General features: G+C 36.5%; 1 protein-coding gene across 2 annotated transcripts in view; it reads left to right on the top strand.

Moving 5' to 3' along the window:
* The first annotated feature begins 9623 nt into the window (after nt 1-9623).
* LOC107562165 (macrophage colony-stimulating factor 1 receptor-like) overlaps nt 9624-23694 on the top strand; it is a 25887-nt gene continuing 11816 nt past the window's right edge. For both annotated transcript variants that reach the window (XM_016246750.1, XM_016246749.1), the window contains exons 1-12: nt 9624-9757; nt 13595-13855; nt 15312-15596; nt 15698-15831; nt 18396-18558; nt 18646-18841; nt 21052-21173; nt 21260-21368; nt 22456-22649; nt 22739-22854; nt 22922-23048; nt 23151-23255. In XM_016246750.1, coding sequence (XP_016102236.1) covers nt 9709-9757; nt 13595-13855; nt 15312-15596; nt 15698-15831; nt 18396-18558; nt 18646-18841; nt 21052-21173; nt 21260-21368; nt 22456-22649; nt 22739-22854; nt 22922-23048; nt 23151-23255 — 1861 coding nt within the window. In that variant the 5' untranslated portion in view covers nt 9624-9708. The remainder of the gene's footprint in view (nt 9758-13594; nt 13856-15311; nt 15597-15697; nt 15832-18395; nt 18559-18645; nt 18842-21051; nt 21174-21259; nt 21369-22455; nt 22650-22738; nt 22855-22921; nt 23049-23150; nt 23256-23694) is intronic.

Below are 23694 nucleotides of genomic sequence, written 5' to 3'. Positions count from 1 at the left end.
ATTCCAGAAACACCCCACAAGGATTGCTATTTTTGAACCAGTCTAGCTATCTATTTGACCCTTGTTAAGGTCACTCAGATCTTTCACTTGCCCAGTTTTCCTGCTTCCAACACTTGAAGTTCAAGAACTTGCTGCCTAATATATCCCACCCCCTTGACTGGTGCCACTAGCTATGTTATATCACCCTGTTATTATGCGCATTTTGAAGTATTGCATCAGAAATGAGTGATGGAAACTCCAAATTTTGAATTCACCAAACAAATTGGTTTTGTGACATGAGGCCAAGTATGGTAACCATACTAGGAATTAGTGCTCTGCATTTATCCCATCCAAAGTGCACACACACAGAGCAGTGGGCAGCCATTTATGCTGCGGTGCCCAGGGAGCATTTGGGGGGTTCAGTGCCTTGCTCAAGGGAACCTCAGTTGTGGTATTGATGGAGAGCGCTGTAACCCACGAGACTCGAACCCACAACCTTTAGGTTACAAGTCCGACTCTCTAACCATTAGGCTACGACTTCCCACGACTTTTGAGAAAGAGTTAATGTGAATAATGGGAGATGGAAACACTTTTGCCCAATAAATTCTTCCATGTGCATCAAAAAAGTCATGTGATATTGCAGGATGGGATGGGATAATTTGACTAACCAGCAGACCGATCTCTTTACACAGCATGTCAAGTTGCCAGATCCAGATATTATGGACATCTTTGGACTTGTTTTGTCCACTTAACGTGGCTTTAAGTAGGTGATAAAGGGGTTAAGTTTAAGTTTCCGTTTAGAATCATCTTCATCATATTTCCAAAACAAAATATTTAAACTTTTTTTTCCTTCGTTTTTTTGGAGGGTGCCTTGTATTTATTTGTTTTTGAAGCAATACCTGGCAACACTGCCTCACTGGCACTTGAGCTGAGAATAAAAACACACAAACAAAAAAACAACAACATAGTTTTTGTAGTTAAACTTTCACAAATTCATTCTAACATTCATGAGGGCGCTAGACAAAGTTCTTATCATACAGCAATGCATACTAATGAAAACTATTACAGTAATAAGTATTGTTGCATGAAAAAATAAATAATCCATTCCAACCTATACTAAAGTGTTAAAATTATTGAATGCATTAAATAAGGTCTAATTAATGCAATAAATAAGGTCATCCCCCCAAAACAGAGAAAACTCTTTCACAAACATCTACGTGTCTGTCTCTTTTAAAGTTTATATGTATTGTACTGTATATAATGTGTTGCATTTGTAGGTTTAATTATAGCACAGTTCTTAACACCCCAACCCAGACTTCACTCATTTTCATACCCTAGTTATGGCCATGGATGAGCCATACAAAGAATGTAACATTTGTGGACAATATTGAGAACTGGGCTAAGAAGGAGGAACCAGCACCAAAAAAAAAAAACAACCAAAAACAAAACAAAACACAGAGACATCAAAGTATTATATAAGATTCCAAACCTAAAACAAAAGTAACCCCAAAAAGATGGTCAATAGCAGCCAAAAACACACAGCACTTGAGAGAGTGAGAGAGCGAGAGAGAGTACAATGGTGTTACAAATCTACATGTATAATCTCTAAAAGTTCATCGCAATCTCACAAATCTCTGTTATAACACAATAAATATATGCATAATGAATCTTTCATAATGTCTACATTAACGGTTGCACCTGATAATCGTTTATATTTTATATTAGTTCATGTTGATTTTGTGCAATAGATGAATAACAATTTATTTGTTTTAGAGCGCCACCTGCTGTCAGAGAGTGAATTTACAGTGGCGATCAAAATTAGAGAACAACCAACAATATCCTACATTTCAAGGTCACTGCTTAGTCCTATTTGATGTTATCCTAACAGGAGTAGAAGGGCAGCTTTTTAAGCATATTTCATAAATGAATTGTATTCTGAAGCACATTATAAAAAATCTTAAATTAGATATTTGAAAAAGAACTCTCAAAATTAGAGAACACTTACAGATCCTTCCAAGTTATTGGTGTTAATCTGGTATCTGGTGCTAATTTCCTTAATTATATGACAAACCCTATTTAACTGGCAGCCTTCCTCCAATTTTCACTGAGATTGCAAGATGGAGGGGCGCTCTAAGGTGACTGAAACCTTGCAACAGGAGGTTGTCCAGATGAAGGCTAAAGGGATGACCCTTTCAGCCACTGCAAGAGAAGTTTGTTGTTCCAAATCTGTAATTTCTCGAATATTGCATCTTTACAATGACACTAATTCATTCAAGTCCCCCAAAAAGGCTGGTCGTTCTCGTAGGACAAATGCAGGAGAAGACAGGATAATGCAGGGACTCTCAATGCGGAATCGGTTCAACACTGCAGCTGGAATTGCTCGCCAGTTCAGTGATGATCACAGTAAGGATCTGTTCACTTCCAGAATAAAAATTTCCTGATAATTTACTCATCCCCATTTCATCCAAGATGTCCATGTCCTTCTGTCTGGGTTCAGTGCCTTGCTCAAGGGAACCTCAGTTGTGGTATTGATGGAGAGCGCTGTAACCCACGAGACTCGAACCCACAACCTTTAGGTTACAAGTCCGACTCTCTAACCATTAGGCTACGACTTCCCACGACTTTTGAGAAAGAGTTAATGTGAATAATGGGAGATGGAAACACTTTTGCCCAATAAATTCTTCCATGTGCATCAAAAAAGTCATGTGATATTGCAGGATGGGATGGGATAATTTGACTAACCAGCAGACCGATCTCTTTACACAGCATGTCAAGTTGCCAGATCCAGATATTATGGACATCTTTGGACTTGTTTTGTCCACTTAACGTGGCTTTAAGTAGGTGATAAAGGGGTTAAGTTTAAGTTTCCGTTTAGAATCATCTTCATCATATTTCCAAAACAAAATATTTAAACTTTTTTTTCCTTCGTTTTTTTGGAGGGTGCCTTGTATTTATTTGTTTTTGAAGCAATACCTGGCAACACTGCCTCACTGGCACTTGAGCTGAGAATAAAAACACACAAACAAAAAAACAACAACATAGTTTTTGTAGTTAAACTTTCACAAATTCATTCTAACATTCATGAGGGCGCTAGACAAAGTTCTTATCATACAGCAATGCATACTAATGAAAACTATTACAGTAATAAGTATTGTTGCATGAAAAAATAAATAATCCATTCCAACCTATACTAAAGTGTTAAAATTATTGAATGCATTAAATAAGGTCTAATTAATGCAATAAATAAGGTCATCCCCCCAAAACAGAGAAAACTCTTTCACAAACATCTACGTGTCTGTCTCTTTTAAAGTTTATATGTATTGTACTGTATATAATGTGTTGCATTTGTAGGTTTAATTATAGCACAGTTCTTAACACCCCAACCCAGACTTCACTCATTTTCATACCCTAGTTATGGCCATGGATGAGCCATACAAAGAATGTAACATTTGTGGACAATATTGAGAACTGGGCTAAGAAGGAGGAACCAGCACCAAAAAAAAAAAACAACCAAAAACAAAACAAAACACAGAGACATCAAAGTATTATATAAGATTCCAAACCTAAAACAAAAGTAACCCCAAAAAGATGGTCAATAGCAGCCAAAAACACACAGCACTTGAGAGAGTGAGAGAGCGAGAGAGAGTACAATGGTGTTACAAATCTACATGTATAATCTCTAAAAGTTCATCGCAATCTCACAAATCTCTGTTATAACACAATAAATATATGCATAATGAATCTTTCATAATGTCTACATTAACGCTTGCACCTGATAATCGTTTATATTTTATATTAGTTCATGTTGATTTTGTGCAATAGATGAATAACAATTTATTTGTTTTAGAGCGCCACCTGCTGTCAGAGAGTGAATTTACAGTGGCGATCAAAATTAGAGAACAACCAACAATATCCTACATTTCAAGGTCACTGCTTAGTCCTATTTGATGTTATCCTAACAGGAGTAGAAGGGCAGCTTTTTAAGCATATTTCATAAATGAATTGTATTCTGAAGCACATTATAAAAAATCGATATTTGAATATTTGAAAAAGAACTCTCAAAATTAGAGAACACTTACAGATCCTTCCAAGTTATTGGTGTTAATCTGGTCTAATTTCCTAATTTCCTTAATTATATGACAAACCCTATTTAACTGGCAGCCTTCCTCCAATTTTCACTGAGATTGCAAGATGGAGGGGCGCTCTAAGGTGACTGAAACCTTGCAACAGGAGGTTGTCCAGATGAAGGCTAAAGGGATGACCCTTTCAGCCACTGCAAGAGAAGTTTGTTGTTCCAAATCTGTAATTTCTCGAATATTGCATCTTTACAATGACACTAATTCATTCAAGTCCCCCAAAAAGGCTGGTCGTTCTCGTAGGACAAATGCAGGAGAAGACAGGATAATGCAGGGACTCTCAATGCGGAATCGGTTCAACACTGCAGCTGGAATTGCTCGCCAGTTCAGTGCTGATCACAGTAAGGATCTGTTCACTTCCAGAATAAAAATTTCCTGATAATTTACTCATCCCCATTTCATCCAAGATGTCCATGTCCTTCTGTCTTCAGTAGCAAAGAAATGAAGGTTTTTGAGGAAAACATTACAGAATTTTTCTCCATATAATGGACTTCAATGGTGGCCAACGGGCTGAAGGTCCAAATTGCATTTTCAGTGCAGCTTCAAAGAGCTCTACACGATCCCAGCCGAGGAATAAAGGTCTTATCTAGTCAAATGATCAGTCATTTTCATTAAAAAATACTTATCCTTTAATAGAAGTCGGACTGAAAGCGTACTCTGCAGTGATGAAACCTCTCATCAGCAGGAAGAATCAAAAGGCTAGGCTCACCTTTGCTGAGGAGCATGTTGTGTGGAGAGAGGGGAACTGGTCCAAAGTTCACTTTAGTGATGAGAGCAAGTTTAATTAATGTGGGTCTGATGGGAAACATTTTGTTTGGCATCAAACTGGGCAAAGACTGAACCCCTAGAGCGTAAAGAAGTTAGAGAAACGTGGAGGAGGAAGTGTCATGGTTTGGGGGATGTTTTTTGCAGCAGGAGTTGGGCGTCTTATACAGATACATGGAAGGTGAATGCAAATGTTTATCAGAACTTCCTTCAGCAACATACGGTTCCTTCCCTGCGAGCATCTCCCAATCAGCCAGCTATTTTCCTTCAAGACAATGCTCCCCGTCTCACTGCAAAACAGGTAAAGCAGTTCCTTGAAGCTAAGATTGAAATGAAATAATGAAATGGCTGGGCCAGAGATCTAAACCCAACTGAAAATCTCTAGAAAATCAACAAAGTTATGGCTAAGAAAGCCATCACAGTTACTGAACTATGAAGAAGAGTGGACCAAGATCACACCAGCGCAGAGTGAGAAACTAGAGATGTTCTGCGGCCACAGATGTGCTGAAGTCACTCAAAGCAGGGGCCTCTACACTTCCTACTCATTTCTGACAGCTCTAACCCTCCAAAATATTCGTTGTAATCTTCTTTCGTGCTACAGTGTTGGTTACTATTCTCTCGATCACTGTGTTTTCCACAAAATAAAGGTTTTTGTTGAAACGCCTTGGCTATTTTGTCAAACATGTTAGTATAACCATAGTATACCCACAGCTAATATTATTTATAGATTGTTCTCTAATTTTGATCTTCACTGTACGTTCTCATTCAGCCCGTCTGCTGTTTTTGTTTTGTGCAGGTATGCTTTATGTATACAATCTAATTGAAATTAGAAACGGTTCATGCTACATGTATGGAGCATCTTTGTTTGGATGGATATTAAAATGCAGTGGTTGCCTCTACTTTTAAATGGCTACGGTTAGTTTGACCTGTAATTGAGAAAATAAACATCTTGTTAATTTACATTCTTACTTGTCTATTGCATAAAAAATGTAAAATAAATACTTAAATAAAATCATCAATTGGTATCCGAATAGGCCCATTTGCTTGTAAAAAAAAGGTAATCAAAATCAGCCATGAAAAATCAAGATTTGTGCATCACTAAATTTAAGAATGTTTGAAATTAAGACATAAATATTAGTATTGCTATTTTTTCAATGTAATAAAATTATTTTTATTCAATACTGATGTATAATTTTACAGTACAATAGTATTATTGCAATATATTTCTTATAATTTAATAATCACAGTAAAAATAATAATATTTTACAGTCGTACTGAATGGGTCAAAAACAGTGGGAATGTGGTCTATGAAAACTCACATGGAAAAATTGTAGAAAAAAATTATTCTGTTCACTTTATGGTAACTGAAAGAGGTTTGAGTTGGTACTTGGACAGAGTAGACACAAGTGTTAACACCCTATTTAAAAAAAATTTTTTTTAAAAGTTTTTCCCAAATTCCAAAACCAACCATTAAAGAATGATTCATGCTAAAATCAAAGTCTTCAGAGTAAAACATCCTTTTTGACTTTTTAAAATTATTTTTATTTTCTATGCAAATGCACCCTCTGACAAAATTGCCCTAATAATTCCAGAATGTTTAATTTGGCGAAAAGTCCTGTATTTTTTATACCGCATTATATATTGCAGAAAATGTTAATGTCAGTTTTTTCATGCATTACTTTTATTTGAGTTGTATGTATAATTAGTTTTATCTTTATAAAGCTATGCAGTTTCTGTGTGAATGATCAGTGATGGAATTGGCTGTGATGCAAGGGGCGCCAACTAAAATCTTGCCTAGGGCACCAAATTGGTCAGGGCCGGCCCTAAGGCACAAATTTCCAAAACTTTCCCCCACTCTGTCCTTCTTTGGTGGAACAAGCTGCCAGCCTCCACCCGATCTGCTGAGACCATCACAACCTTCACGACCCAGCTGAAGATCCACCTCTTCTGCAAGCACTTCCACTAATGCACAACCATAACACAGGCAAAACTTAATTTCCTTTACTTCACTTCTGCTTTTGCTTGTATGCTAATCTTTGATTGTGTTTTATTAATATTTTTTCGCTCTAGACAAATTGTTCGGATAAAAGTGTCTGCTAAATTAATAAATGCAAATTCTCTCTCATGCTGTTTTCTTTGCAATCTCATATCATCTGACGTTACAGTTGCTGTGAACCTTTTTAGCTATATCTCTGCGTATCCATTTTTTGTAGTAATTTGTTATTCCCACTAATAAAAGCAGGTAGCCTACTGCAGCTCTGGATCCCTGCCATCTTCCTTATCGTATCCCAAATGATATTGCTGATATCTAATTGCTCTCAAATATCACAAAAATGCTTGCAATGAGTACTTTCAGATGCGCATATTACTTAACAGCTGCCCGCACTCTTTAATGAAGGCTAATCAACAAATAGCCTAAATAAGACTTTCTCCCCTGATTCCTAATTCAATTGCTTTCATTTGTGCACAGCTTTCTTTCTTTCTTCTTTCAAAGTCTCAGATTTCAAATTATGTCCATTTTTTTTTTACAGTATACAAACAATAAATACTGTTTAATGTGATGTGACAGATCACATTATACACAGACACACACACACAGACACAACCCTACACCTAAAGACGTTACAGTTGCTGTGAACCTTTTTAGCTATATCTCTGCGTATCCATTTTTTGTAGTAATTTGTTATTCCCACTAATAAAAGCAGGTAGCCTACTGCAGCTCTGGATCCCTGCCATCTTCCTTATCGTATCCCAAATGATATTGCTGATATCTAATTGCTCTCAAATATCACAAAAATGCTTGCAATGAGTACTTTCAGATGCACATATTACTTAACAGCTGCCCGCACTCTTTAATGAAGGCTAATCAACAAATAGCCTAAATAAGACTTTCTCCCCTGATTCCTAATTCAATTGCTTTCATTTGTGCACAGCTTTCTTTCTTTCTTCTTTCAAAGTCTCAGATTTCAAATTATGTCCATTTTTTTTTACAGTATACAAACAATAAATACTGTTTAATGTGATGTGACAGATCACATTATACACAGACACACACACACAGACACAACCCTACACCTAACCCTACCCCTTACAGAAAACTTTCTGCACTTTTACAATTTAAAAAAACTTTGTTTACTTTATTTGTATACCAGTTTTACAAATGAGGACGGTTTTTGGAGATTTTGTCAGGTTTAGCTCACTTTTGGGTACAAATTTGTCCCCAAAATATGGTTAAGTAGGTACACACACACACACACACACACACACACACACACACACACAAATCAGTTAATTTTAACCTTCAATATTATAGTAATGTACTGACTGAGTATGTATATTTTACAGCATTAATTGAGAATGTGTTTTTCTTGAGAATCCAGAATAATCGATATCGAATCAAATCTTAAGCTTGTGAATCAAAATCAAATCGAATCATGAAATTTGTGTCAATTCCCAGCCCTAATTATTAAAATCCATAACATCATAGTGTTTCTTTTTCTTTCTTTTATTTCAGATTCGTGGAAAGAAAACATTCAAAATAAATTTTTAAGTGTTTATTTTATTGCACTTTATGTATTTGTGTCTGTAGATTTTGTTTTCTCAAAATGATTTTTTTTTCTCATTTCTCTTCAACACCACTTACTGTACATACACCAAACTTTACAGTTTTATTCCAATCTATACATACAACTTCCCCAGTTGATAGATAACATTAAGAATTGCAAATATTTTTTGACAAGTTTTCTGAAATGTTTAAATTTCAACAAGGCAAAATGCACTGTCTAATTAAATATGCACTAATTTGCATACATTTACATTTATCAATCCATAAGTCTGAAAATACTGTCAAGAGAACAGTACATTTTCATTATATTTTATGAATAATATATTGCATAAAATAAGGCGAATACGTATAATACAAATATATAAAAACATATATAGTGATATCTATTAGTTAATTTGACCTTATTCACATGGGGTGTCTTGCCTTAACTTTCTTAATTAAGCCAATTTAAAATGACATCTGGGACTTTGTATACAAATATTACAGCTAATGGGGAAATGATCACTAACCACGGTCTTCCAAAACATTGAAAAATGACATTCCCTAAATAAACTTCAGAATACTACCTTTAAGATTCATTCCCTTTTGTAGCTCTACTATCATTAATGCATATATATATATCATTCCAGACTAACATTTCTTTTGTGTTTTTATTCTGATCAGCAATATTTAGTGTCCATTAATGTAATGTGTGCTTTGAAATCACCCCATCAATATTTACTTGCCCACACCCTTAATTTCTGTAAAATACAATATAATTATAATAGGCTACATTAATAGATAATTATCAGTAGAAGTTTTTTCTTTACTTTAGCTCATCAAATTAATTTAACCAATTTTCAGTTACATGAGATTAAACTTTTTTTTAAGTCAGTTTAATGCAATTTAAGATGAAATTACTTGTATAGCCAAACTTAACTGGGTAACCACTGAAACCACTGGCTAAATGCAGCGCTGAAATCATCCAGTAAACATGCATATATTAGTGTCTTGAATTTTTGCTACATAACTTGTTCATCTAAACAAGTGCAAATAATGCTTCATTAAAATCCATCTTACATCCGATGTGCGAAAAGAAACGATTTATGACAAAAGCAACGTTGCTTTCTTAGTGGGCACAAGGTTCAAAAGTCTGGAGAGGAAGTTAAAATGCATGAGGTTTTAGTAAATGGTGTCATCACACCTAAGCCAGTTTTCCTGTAGTGTTTCAGACTAGCAGACCACAGTTTTTACCAGCCAAAAGTCACAAAGACAAACAGAAGGATGCTCTGTATCGCTCTCCTCATTGCCGTACTGCCCTGTATGGCCAAAGGTAAGTCGATTCTGATCTCTGCACTAACTTTTTTTGGATAGATGTGTGCAATTAGACCTCCTCTCCTCAATTGCGTTTGACATCTTCTGCATGAAATCAAATCATAGCCGAGGACTCACCCTGACACACTTAATCGCCAAAAGGCATTAGCCTGCAAGGAATAGATTTTTAATGTCCAGTTGTGAAAGGCAAAAAGAAATCGAGGATTTTTAACTTGTATATTTTTAAAACGTGCCTTTATACCTTTATTTATTTATTTATTTATTAAAATCAACTCAACTGAAGTCAAATATCTCTCTCTTAATATATGCAACTGACAAAATCTAATTCTATATGTATATATATATATATTGTAATTCTATTATTGTTCCAATAGTTTTTCATATTTGTTTTATTTCATGGTTTTTGCAAAGAGATCAAAAGTTTTTGTTTCATAACATTGTTTCTCTTTTAAATCGAATTAATTAATACATATTAATTCAATTAATTAAGATCCATTTAAAGATTTTGATTCTAATTTAAAACCCTCCTTCCCATAGCAATATAACACATCATTTGATAACACTTTATTTTGATAGCCTCCTTTAGACGTTCTGTTGATTGTAAGTAACTTTGCAAAGTAACTTTGTCAACTAGAGGATTAGTAGATTGTCTGCTTAATATCTGCTCACACTTTGTGTTGATGGTACTTTGCAAGTGCATGTCAACTTAATCTACTAACCCTAACTCATCAGTCAACTAGAACTCTAATGTTAACATGTAGTTGTAAAGCTACGTAAAGTTAGAAGAATTTCTGAAGTGGACTATCGAATTAAAGTGCAACCCATTATTTTTATGCTGTCTCTTTTTTGTTTATTGTTAGTAGGTATATTCTTTTCAGTTCTGGTCTTCAAATGAGCGTTCAGCAACAATAACCAGGTTGTGCGTTAACTACATGTAAATTTCGTATCACGTCGTGTAAGGAGAGCACGAACCCAACTGTGTGCATGGGAAATCAAGTGTTTTTAAGACAGGTGTGTTATATTTGTGGCTTTGATGGCTGACTTTGTAACAGTCCTGTCTAGCTTTGGTGTGTCCTGTCCGAAACAAAGCAGAAGTGAAAGTGGGAATGGGAAACAGACCCCTGGGATGTGGCTGTGCAATGGGCCACCGGTGCAATGTGTTTCCTGAGGGACCCAATCAAAGGGGCTGCTTCTACAATGTTTCAGACATTTCCCCCCTTCATATAAAGCCATTTCATGGCTTTCTCTCATTTCCCCTTTCTAAAGTTAAAAATAATGTTTGGGCCCCTTCTTCAAAAAAAGTGACAAGACCCTGTGTTGTTGCAAAAACAGTGATCCAAACTCTCGCAATATCCGCTATTTCACACTTCATGCTGGAAACAGACTTACATTTTGCACAATCCATATCCATACATTTCACTTTTAGTGCTGTCCACCTCAGTTCAACATGTTATTGATGCATAATATCCATGGACTGGTGTTTAATCAACATCAAGACTCTAATAAAACGTGTATGCATGTATGCATCTTAGTCCCTGCACATCTTCTTAAAGAGACAGGTCATCAAAATATGATAATTCTGTCATCATCATGTTATTCCAAAACCGTAGGACGCTCTTCCTTTTGTGGAGCAGAACATTACCAATGTTAGTGGAAAATCTTGAAGTAAGAATACTGTTTTTTTTAAATTATACTTAAACTCAACATGAAAAAAACTCTTTACAATTAAAAAAATATATATACATTTTTGATGAGGTCTACATATTTTACTGTTCAGTATTTATTTTGCATCATTTTTAACCGTCGTTTTGCCTGGATAATTTCAATTGTCTTGCAGTGTAAATATTTAAAGGCACACACATTCTATGTAGTCTCTCAATTAAAGGAATAGTTCACCCAAACATAACATTTACTCACCCTCAGGCCATCCAAGATATAGATGAGTTTGTTTCTTCATGGGAACAAATTTGGAGAAATGCAGCATTGCGTCACTGTCTCACCAATGGATGTGAATGGGTGCCGTCAGAATGAGAGTCCAAACAGCTGATAAAAACATCGCAATAATCCACGAGTAATCCACACCACTCCAGTCCATCAGTTAATGACTTGTGAAGCCATAATCCATAATATCGCTTTCTCCAGTGATAAAGTCATCTCGTCTGAATCAGGAGAGAAATATACACAGATCAAGCACCGTTTAAAAACAGTCCAAAACAGCTCTAAACAAATATGTGTGTGGATTTTGATGTGAGAGACAACAGAAGATGGACTTTTTCACTGGAGGAAACGTTATTATGGATCATGGACTCACATTTAGCCGGAAGCAAAGGTTTAAAGTTAAAAACGGTTTAATGATGGATTTGTTTCTTGCACAAGACATTAACTGATGGACTGGAGTGGTGTGGATTACTTGTGGATTATTGTGATGTTTTTATCAGCTGTTTGGACTCTCATTCTGACGGCACCCATTCACTGCAGAGCATCCATTGGTGAGCAAGTTGTGATGCTACATTTCTCCAGTTCTGTTCCCATGAAGAAACAAACTCATCTACATCTTGGATGGCCTCAGGATGGCCATTTTTGTTTGAACTGCTCCTTAAATATGAGGTCATTAAAACTACACGCATAATAATGCTGTTCAGAATAGTTTGAGATGGAGTGTACAATATCACGCCACCGAACAGAAATGCATTCCCAAAAGTATTTAATGTCAACTACCATACAATTTCATAAACTTCATACAGCAGGGCTCTTCAAATCCGGTCCTGGAGGGCCACTGTCTTCAGAGTTTAGTTCAAACCCTGATCAAACTCACCTACTATACCTGTAACTCTGAAGACCCTGGTTATGTTGCTCAGGTGTCTGTGATTAGGATTGGAGTTAAACTCAGCCAGCAGTGGCCCTGCAGGGTTGGTTTTTGAGGAACCCTGATGTACAGTAACATAACTTGTTTGAGGGGAAGTTTTGAAGCCTGCTATATGTGTGCTCCCTTTAGCAAATGAAGAACTTATCAGCCCATATGATATGACAATGAGTCATTTGGATAAGAACTCACCCCCTGACACCAAGGGTCCACCCAGTGTGTCACGGTCTTCAGCATGCTGCGGACTCGACGAGCTAAAACAATCACTCGCCCAACTAATCCAGGAAGAGCAGGAGAGCAGGGGCTGGTACGGCGAAATGGTGAAGATCCTAAATCAGCTGGTGCAAGAAAACAAAGAGGTGGCCAGTGTTCAGGCTGAGATCCTGAAGGTCCTGCGGGCCGCGAGCGACCAGGGCGAGCAGCAGCTTCTCCACCTCCAGAGCATGGCTCGCCTTCAGAGCCTCCTCGTGGAGAACCACCAGGCATTGCTGCTGCAAGTGTCTCGCATTGCTACCACACTGCAGGATTCGGCTAAGAGACAGAGCCAATAAATGCATGGGCAAAATTAAGCGTTTTGACGGCACATTACCCTTATACTAGCAAAAAGGCACTCAATAATAGTTTTAAAAAAATGAATCGCAATAACCTAGCTAAAATGACCTAAATCTGAAATCCTAATCAATAAGTGAAACGAAGTTGATGATTTTTGTGTTACTCTGTCGTATATAACATGTCTCTCTTGGAAGTCTTGAATTCTGGAACAATTTTTTGTACTGTTATGGTTTATCTAACCTCTTGCATGATGAAATATCAATAAACAAGTTATTGATAACACCTTTGTTTGGCATCAAGGATTATTGCATTAATAAATCAGTCAAGCCGTTTAATCGTTTACCTATGCACAGCATATTCCTATACTAAGCACTTTTTCACTTTTCTTGAGCTTCTCTGCTCTTCTGTGTGTCTGAGCAGAGTTTCCCGCACCAGTGATAAAGCTGAACTCCTCTCCGCTGAGTCAATCTGAGGTGGTCTGGTCAGCTAACATACCCTTCATTCTGAGCTGTGACGGACAAGCCGATATCATATGGAAGACAAGGCTCAGGAAACACCAGAAACACGTCTCACAAAAGACCCTCATTGTTGACAAGCCCACTACAGAGTACACAGGAACATACCGTTGCAGTTACAAGAATCAAACAGACTTGTACTCAGAGATCCACATTTATGTCAAAGGTATGTGCACTATTAAACATTTAGAGCGATTGTCTAAAGGTCAGTGCTAACAAATTTTTATTTTTAGTTTGCTTTTAGTTTGAATGTTTCTTTATAAAGTTTGACATGCTGAATACGGAAATCACATGGTACATGCATAAAACTGAGCTAACAACAACAATTTAACATAAACAGTTACCAAAAGTGAGTCGGGCAAAACTTCAGAAGTGTCCGTTGGATGATTTTTGTCCCACAGTGTTCACAGTGTATTTTACAGAATATTACAGAAATGTTACAGAAACTTCTAGAATGTTCCCATCCTAAAATAAAAACGTATCTGTACTTAACCAATGCTTCATAATTAATGATTCAAGTTTACCTGACCTAAATATTTACAAAAATACTGATGCACCATGAAAAGAAATAGTACAATAATAATTAGCACCACAGAATTACAGAAGAACCATAAAACATTTTTAGGGAAACAAATGTTTGTGACATTTCATTGCACAATAAATTTTGCATCATCCTGAAATGGTTTCATTTGTGATAATGGCCAGCTGACTATACATTATTGCACTTATTGCACAGTGACTAAAAATATTAGTAAATATTTCGTTTTGAGGTGGATTATTTTCAATTGCTTAAGCAGAAAGTTGCAGTGTTACAAGAAACATGAAAGTACTGTATGCAAGAAATAGTTTGCCTGAGATAACATTCAAGATTGGAGTAATACAAAAATATTTCGCCTCAGAATGGTGCTACTGACCAATCACAATCGAGCATTGCAGAGAGCTGCGTAATAACCACATTTATTAACAGTGTTGGGGAAAGTTACTTTTAAAAGTATTGCATTACAACATTGCGTTACTCCATTAAAAAGTAACTAATTGCATTACTTAGTTACTTTTAATGGAAAATAATAATTCATTATGTTAATTTTGCATTACTTTTTGTCAGCTGAGCTGGGCTTGTTTATTTATTTTTAATAACAAAAATCCCCAAAGTTATATTTTTGGCAACTGTAAACGCCCTTTCACAACAAAAGTGAAATTAAGAAGGAAGTGACTCTGCAGTCACTCCCAATTTCTCTCAATACGGGGACAGGAGATGTGTAAGCGAATAAATGGGAAAACAAAGTGTTACTTATTTTAAAAAGTAACTCTTTTTCTTGTAAATGTATGCGTTAGTTTACTAGTTACTTGAAAAAAGTAATCTGATTACGTAACTCACGTAACTTGTATTGCATTACCACCAACACTGATTATTAACAGTAAGCACACACTTAGTACAAGAAACGGACTTTATGAACAAAACTGACATTAAAGGGCAATGAATATGTAAACATGTTTGACATTTAATGAATCAAAATAGTTTGTTTACAGCATCTGCACTTAACGCTCAAGACGCACAAGCACAAAGAACATATTGGGAGTAAAAATATTGGCTGAAATATCTGTATGTTTTACTGCAACAGATTCTGCCAAAGCCTTTACTACCCCTCAAAGCCTAACAATAATTCAAAAAGAAGGCTCAAACTACTTGCTGGACTGCTTGGTGACAAACCCAGAAAGTGCTGAGTTCTCGCTCCAGATGGAGAATGGATCTGCGGTCCCATCCGAGATGAATTACACCGCGGATCCCAAACGTGGCATACTGATTCGAAATCTTCAGCCTAGCTACAGCGGAGATTATGTGTGTACTGTCAAAATGAATGGAATCCAAGAGAAGTCTGACGTCTTCCAAATAACTGTCATTGAACGTGAGTTGTGTTAGTCTCGTACACCGTTTTGTACAATTGTATTAATAAAAAGTATACCAAGAATCTTATCTTATTCAGCACTACCCATCTATTTACCGCAGAAACACAACAGCCACCAGCGGTGTCACTTCCAGCCAATCGGTACGTGCGAATTGTCGGTGAAACGCTGCGTATCCCTTGCCACACCAAAAACCAAGATCATTCGTATAACATCACCTGGAGCTCATCAGAAAAGGTGAAGTGATGTGTTTTGAGAATTTGATCGGATCGCAAACATGAAATAAAGTATGAGATTATTGATGAGGAACTGAATTAATTAGGCAATAGAGTGGGCATCATGGTATTTTTGGTCTTGAAAACCCTTGAAAATGTGGCCTTGGGCTGTGTTTCATTACACAGTGTATTGGTCTACATCTGAGTCTTGGCTTGTGGTCACAGATATGACTGCAGTCTGTTTTGAAATTCTAGCCAGTGGATCTCCATTGGTTTATTCTGAAGTGATACAATCATTTTGTATGATATTTCGCAAATCACTGATCAGCTTGTGTATTCAGAGCCCACATTAAACCATCCCAAGTTCTGTTGCATTACGGCCCTGATATACTCATGGCAAAGTTATTTTTCATTTTTCTCTTAGGGGTAAACAGAAGTTCAAAATAACTTAGCAGCGAAATACTGTTAGCGAGCATACCGATGCCATCCGCACTGCTGAGAGGGAACTTTGGATGAATATGTAAAGCTATGTGCTTTCCTCTCAATAACAAAATAAACGCAAAACAGAAATGACAACAGTGGGAAAACAAGAGCTAGGCAATTCGGCAATTTACACCGGTAATTCGGCACTTTAGTAATGTCATGTTTATTTATGTAGTACTTTATAGAATGATTGCTTTAACTGAGAATGGGCAACAAATTTCTTTCTGGATACTTTAGATCGTTCATGGGCCCTGTGTCTCACCTGGTTGCTCATTGCTTAGCAACATTGCTCAAAAAGTTGCCCCGTGTATCATCACCTTTACAATATTAGTTACAGTTCACAGAGAACACATCTTTGCATTTAAAAACACAAGACGCAGCACTAAAGTGCAGCGCAGAAGTCCTCCTCCGCCATGTTGCCATCAAATGAAACAGTTGTCATGCCAACTTGCTACTGTAAACAAAAGCTCACAATGCTTGCCCCGCCTCCATAAATATATATATATATATATATATATATATATATTGTATAACATTTCATTCATTTTAATTGGACATTTTTATGATTTCATTCATTATTAGCTTTCATCAACACAATACAATTTTTTACATTAACCCCATGTAAATATATTTTCTTTTTCTTTGCACACACACATACTGTATATAATGTAAACATAAACTTTTATTTTGGATGCAATTAATCACGATTAATGGATTTGACAGCATTATTTTTTTTTTTTTAAATCAGTATGGTCCACAATAATTCCATTCAAGGCCTTAAGATAAAGAAAACTAAGTAAAAGTAATCAAAACGTAGTCAAATTACATTACCCAATAAGTGTAATCCAGATTATGTTAACAACATGTAGTTTAATTTGTAATCAATAAAGGACTACAATCTGTAAGTAATCTACCCAGCACTGGTCAAGATCTTGTCTGTGCATGCTGTCCCTACACAAATGTGAAGGTCCTGGACTTGTAACTCAGTGCTGGCCAAGTTCAGCTATGTGTAATGTTACAGCTTCTTCAACTTTGATAAACGGGCAAATATTAGAGGTGGTGAATTGAGACGGGAGGTCTAGATAGGGATAGCTAATATGTACCCTGTTGAAAGAAACAGAATATGCTGGTTCGGTATGTTTTGAAGCATGGCAGCTGGATTGAGCTGGTTTAAGCTGATCCTGAGCTGGTTATAAGCTGGTTATGAGGGGATCCTGAGCAGGAGCTAGTTGCTTAGGACCAGCTTAGGGACCAGCACATGACCAGCTTAAACCAGCTCATAACCATCTTATAACCAGCTCAGGATCAGCCTAAACCAGGTCATGGCCAACTAAGGACCAGCTTAAACCTGCTCAAACCAGCTGCCATGCTTCAAAACATACGAATGAGAGCCGGCTCGCATTCCACAAGGTTGTAAATGTATCGGGTTACCATGAAACCAGGGTCTTGTTCGGCGTCCTGGGGTGTTACAAAGTATTTGTGAAATCTAGCTAACAAAATATATATTGTGTGTTGGAGTGTTCCAGACGCTACACTAACCAGCTGGTTTTTTCAACAGGGCAGGTCAAGATTTTGCAAGACAAACCACAATCACAAAATGAATTAATCAATTCATAATATTCACTCTGACTTCTGTCAATTTGCTAACTGTATAAAATCACAGTATGTTTGTCTAACAGACTCGAAACTAAACTCTCACTGTTCTAGAACCAGACCAAGACTAGACCCCTTGAGGATCTAGACCAAGACATAACCCCAAGAACCATAAGCATTACAAAATATTAAAAGTTTTCTAGCTTGTACATTTTTTTATAAGAAAATCACTGAAACAAATGGTTGATGCGATGCAGGCCGCAGCAAAAGATGCAGGATTATGAGTGTTTTCCCTGAAAGCGCTGTGGGTTGTGTCAACCATTTGTTTCAGTAATTTTCTTATAAAAGCATACAGTATAGTCCTGCATGTTTTCAATTCAAAGCCAGGCTGTTCAGTTCCTCTGAATCCATTTCAGTTCCTGATTGTCTGTAAATATGATGCCAGATTATTTTGAATGCATACTAGAATGTTTGATTTAAGAACTTGTTAACATGATTTGTCCTAATCAGGTACTGAATTCTAAAACAAACAGAGACAAAGGATGTGAACACATTTGCTTCATTAGTCTTTTAACCATTCATCAAGTAAACATGTCCGACGCAGGGAATTTAACCTGCACTGGCCAAAATCGAGCAGGAAAAAACTTTGTGACAGCAGTTCTCAAAGTTGTAGGTAGGTTTCTTCATGTTGTAGAGTGATTTTATTTAGGCATTATTTGTGAAATTGTGTTTAAGCTGTGGTCTTGGGGTCTTCTTTCAGATAAACCGTACATTCAGCTTAAACCCATCCTGTCCTCTGAATACAAGGTGAATGGAACAGATATTGAGGTGATGCAAGGGGATAAGGTTGAACTTGCTGTGCAAATTGAAGCATATCCAGAAGTTAAACAGACATGTTGGAAAACTCCCAAATCGAATCACACGCACGAGGAGACATTTAACAGGATTAATAATAGGTGAGTTCATTTGTTTCTGTTCTTAGAATTATTTTTATTATCTGAATCTAGATCCATTCCAGGCTACATGTGGGTAACTTTTGATGCAATCAACGCCTTTTGCAGAACTAGTTCTTTTCCCTTTTCCCAACACACATCAGATCGGAAAGGTGTTTACTTTCAATAAAAATGAAGGAAATATTCGAAAAGTGCAAAATAAAGTACCTCACGGGTATTAAATAATAAAATGTTGATCGCTGGGTTTAGGGGTAGTTGTAGAGAGGGCTTTATTGTCCCAATAAGGTGAATTTGAATAAATATATAGTTCAGTCATGAAACTCTAGATGGCGCTTTCTGACGGGGTGTTACTGTAACTGATGATATTCAGAGAGTTAAACGACTTGGCACAAGCTCATTGGTTCATGCTGCATTTGCAGCCAATGAGCTTACTGCCTTGAATTTATATGGGTGGCTAGCATTCACTTGAGATTCCTGCAGCAAGCATTCAGAGTTCTCTGAAACCCTCCACCTTCCCCAGCTCCACCTGTATAGATCTGCTATGGGTTATTTTATATGCTATTTGTGCAGCAGCAGTATGTCTTAAATACTCATGGCACCGTATCGCCATATGCATTGGCGGTAGCAAGTTCCTGTACTTGCTTGCAGCAGCAGCAGCAATAATCTACAACTACAGCAATAACTAACAGCAGCAGCAGCAGCGTAGCAGATCTGTTCCGCCAAGACCAAATACATTAACATTGTCATATCCATCACCATGCTAAAATGTTCCGAGGGTTGTCATGATTGAAATATGTTAATTTACACTCAGTGTTGTTACTGCATAATGTTTTATAATGTACTACAATACTGAGGTGCAAATAAATGCAAAGTAGCATCTAACTACAATTTAAATTTATTGCAAAGAAAATACTGTTATTTTTTACACAGAATCTATCGTTATTTGCACTTAGTGTAATTAGCATATCGCTAAGAAAATACTTCTGTTGTCACTTATTTGTCACTGCAAATAGCCGCTGCTAAATTTTTTCATGCACCGTGTACATGCACACTAGTATGCGTAAAAACCAAAGTTTGGGCTTTAAGGTTCACTGAATCATAGAGTGGTAGTGAGTGCTGACCTTGTTTCCGAAAAAGGATTGATCTTAGATGTGAAGAGCGTTTTCTAAGTGCAGTTTTACAAATGTTTATTTTTACATGTGTTTCCCAGAATTCACAAATTCATTTATTTATTCATTTGTTTATGTTATGCCTTTATGACATTGACTGTGTTAAATAAGCATGTTAAATGTAATTTCACTATTAATCCGCATATGGAAGGCAGACTGGGCCAAAAGTCTTTAAATGCAAAAGTCAAATTTGACAGTCAACACACACATTTTTTTCGCCTTAAATCAGCAATTTTGAATGTTTTTCTTTGGTATGTGTAGACAAGCATTTTCTGATCTTATGGTATCAGTTTATTTAGTACATGTACCATGTTAAGATGACAAATTTGAACATCTCTCAACATGTACAGATTCTGGTTGTAGGGGAAAAAGGAAATAACATGCTCGAACATGTAATACTTTTTGAAGGTGAATTACCTCTAAATTTACCCATATTAATCCTTTTTAGTTTACTGCAGCATTACTTTACTGATATATACTGTGCTAGAGTAAACTAATTAATGTTACAATGTAAATTAAGACTTTTCTACCTAAGAATGTTAAACTAAACAACTAAAAATGACATGAAACTGACATCACACACAACAGAAAAATGCATTATCGCTTATGAACAAATATAAAGTCTGATGTTTGTATACGTATATACAAATGTGTCATTGCATCAAATATAGTCTCAAATACAGCAACTTCATTGGCCGCTGTGTGTGTTCTCACATTAACTTGGACAAAACAGGGTGTGTCAAATTTCACGAGTTACATTTAAATACTTTTGGCCTCATCCATCTTCCATAGGTGTCTGCAGAAATACATATCCTTATGATGCTCTTACTCCAGAGCACTCGTAAATCTACAACCATTTTTAAGCACTAATTAAGTTGCGATAGCTTTGGGAAACGGAAGCAAAAATAAGATGAATCATAAGATGATTCAGTGATCTACTTAGACTTTTAATACTTTTGGGAAATGAGTACCAGAAGCATTTATGTATTAAACGAGAGCAACCTCTATTTTAAGTGACAATAATCATGGGTTCATATTTAACAGTGACAACTATATGTCCACAATCGTGCTGAGAAAAGTTGGAGCACAAGATAATGGCCACTACAACTTCACTGCCAGGAGTGCCAGTGTCAATGCCTCAATTATTTTTACAGTTCATGTCTACCGTAAGTCCAGTTGCTTAATAGAGAACATATTAATCTCATAAATGAACAAAAATGTGGTTTGATCATGTTTTCTTTCCAACATACAGAGAAGCCCAATACTTTGATTAAGTGGGAAAATGGAATTGCCACTTGTGTGGCAACCGGTTATCCAATACCCAGGATTCAGTGGTTCCAGTGTGAAGATGTCAGAGCTATGTAGGTGTCATTTTTTGGAACTTAGATCACATATACAGTATATTTAGCGGTCAAAGACAAAAAGAGGTTTTCAAGCATCAAAACAATGATTTTGAAATTTAACACAGCTTTAAATTTAGTTAACCCCACCCCCTATACACTAGAACATATGGAAGCCCGTTTCCGCCACTGAATAAAAAATAAAAAAAGGTTATTGTGACTTTTTATCTTACAATTCTGACTTTTTTTTGCCACAAGCTCTTGTTTCCTCAGAATTGCGAGATATAAAGTCAGAATTGCAAGATAAAAACTCGCAATTCTGACTTTTTTTCTCGCAATTGCGACTTTATGTCTCACAATTATGACTTTTTAACTCGCAATTGCGAGTTTATATCCCACAGTTATGAGAAAAAAAGTCAGAATTGTGAGATAAAAAGTCGCAATTACCTTTTATATTTTTTAATTCAGTGGCTTAAACAGGCTTCCATAAGAATGTGTCTTATTTTTTTTTTCTTCTAAGTGAAAGAATAATGCCTATCATGCATTTTTATCATGTTTTACAGAAATGTCATTCAGTGTAACAATAGTTTATATACTAAAATATCTTGTCAGTCTTATTTAGAACCAGAATAATTAGATGTCGTCATTAAATGACTCTAAGGATCACAGTGCAGCCTCTAAAATACTAATTAACTGTCATTTTAAATCTTTACAAGTCTTTGCCACTATCCTTCAAAGCACTAGGTTTGACCCGTTTTCAGATTTTTTAAAATATAATAAAATTTAGCGTGGCCACTTTTTCTTTGATATGTTTTAATAGGTACTGGTCAGAATAAGTGTGTTGTGTCATTTTCACATAAATATATCTGTTAAGCTGAATAACAATGGAACATTATTTCACCCATATTTTGACATTTTATTTTTCCAAATGTTATTTGAAACATTAAATTAGACAGTTTTCTTGCATTTGCTTTTTTAAATTTAATTCGATGTGGACACCAAAATGGGACGTCTTGTCTTTGTTTGAGATGTGAGGTAACATCGTATGTTTTAAAAGGTATGTCTGAGATTACTCTAATTTTCTGAGTTTATTATGATTGGGTGACAGGTGTAGTTATAACCAAACATCAGCTGTGGAATTAATGGCCACCCAGTCCACTTTGGGGGACGTCAGAGAGTATGAACCAGTGCTGGTGAAGAGCGTCTTACCAGTGACTAACGTGACTACTACTTTAACCTTTGAGTGTGTGGCTACAAACATTGCTGGAGAAGATCGTGATACCTTTACCTTTAAAATTTCATGTAAGAAAAATGCAAACATCTCTGCAGTTGAGCATGTTTTTGTGCATTTGAAATGGAGTTGTCATCTGATGCATCTTTAATGTGTATAGATCTCCTCAGTACTGCATCAGTATGGTCAACGTCAGTGTGGATCACTGTTGTTCTCATTGGAGCCTTGGCTCTTGCGATCTTAGGGATGTTAATTCTCTTCTACAAGCACAGAAAGGTATTTTTTCAGTTGTACTCACAAATTATGCAGTAAATAGCTTTTTGACATCACTTTCTCTTTTAAGGCACACAAGTATGAAATCCACTGGAAAATCATTGAGGCCAATGAAGGGAACAACTACACATTCATTGACCCCACCCAACTTCCATATGACAAAAAACTGGAGTTTCCTCGAAATAAGCTGAAGCTTGGTACTGTAACCTCGATTACGCTCACTGTTTTATGTTATAATAGTGTTTTTGTTGTTAATGATATGAACTAATACAACAAACGATCCATTGCTTTTACTTCAGGACAAGTTTTAGGAGCAGGAGCTTTTGGGAAAGTGGTGCAGGCAACTGCTTATGGGCTTGTCAAGGACGAAAGCGTCACACGAGTGGCAGTGAAAATGCTCAAGCGTAAGTTCAGTGCATATTATGACAAATTGGGGTGAATTTCATGTGAATATATTTGAATACCCGTGGCGTGCTCCGCAGTTGTTTTTATGTTTTTGTTAGTTTGTCCTGTCTTTAGTTATATCCCTGCAATCAGTTTCACCAGAGACGAATTGCTGGACATTCAGAAATACACACCACCCGTTATTTCACCGGTTTTCGACTATTGTGATGTTTTGCTGGACATTGTTGTCGGGGGAGCTGTGGCACTGATTAAGCGCTTCAGGACGCGCAGACGGGGGAAGCGAGCCGGCACGCTCGTGAAGCTCAGGCAGCGCGGATTCAGAACGTCGTTGCCTAGCATCCATCTGGCGAACCTCCGCTCTCTACCCAACAAAACAGACGAACTCCTTCTGCTCTCCCGGACAAATAAGGATTTTTCTAACTCTGCTGCTCTGTGTTT

Source organism: Sinocyclocheilus grahami, unplaced genomic scaffold (genome assembly GCF_001515645.1).
Source record: "Sinocyclocheilus grahami isolate Dianchi unplaced genomic scaffold, SAMN03320097.WGS_v1.1 scaffold810.1, whole genome shotgun sequence".
Classification (NCBI taxonomy): domain Eukaryota; kingdom Metazoa; phylum Chordata; class Actinopteri; order Cypriniformes; family Cyprinidae; genus Sinocyclocheilus; species Sinocyclocheilus grahami.
This window is presented reverse-complemented; position numbering and strand designations above follow the sequence as displayed.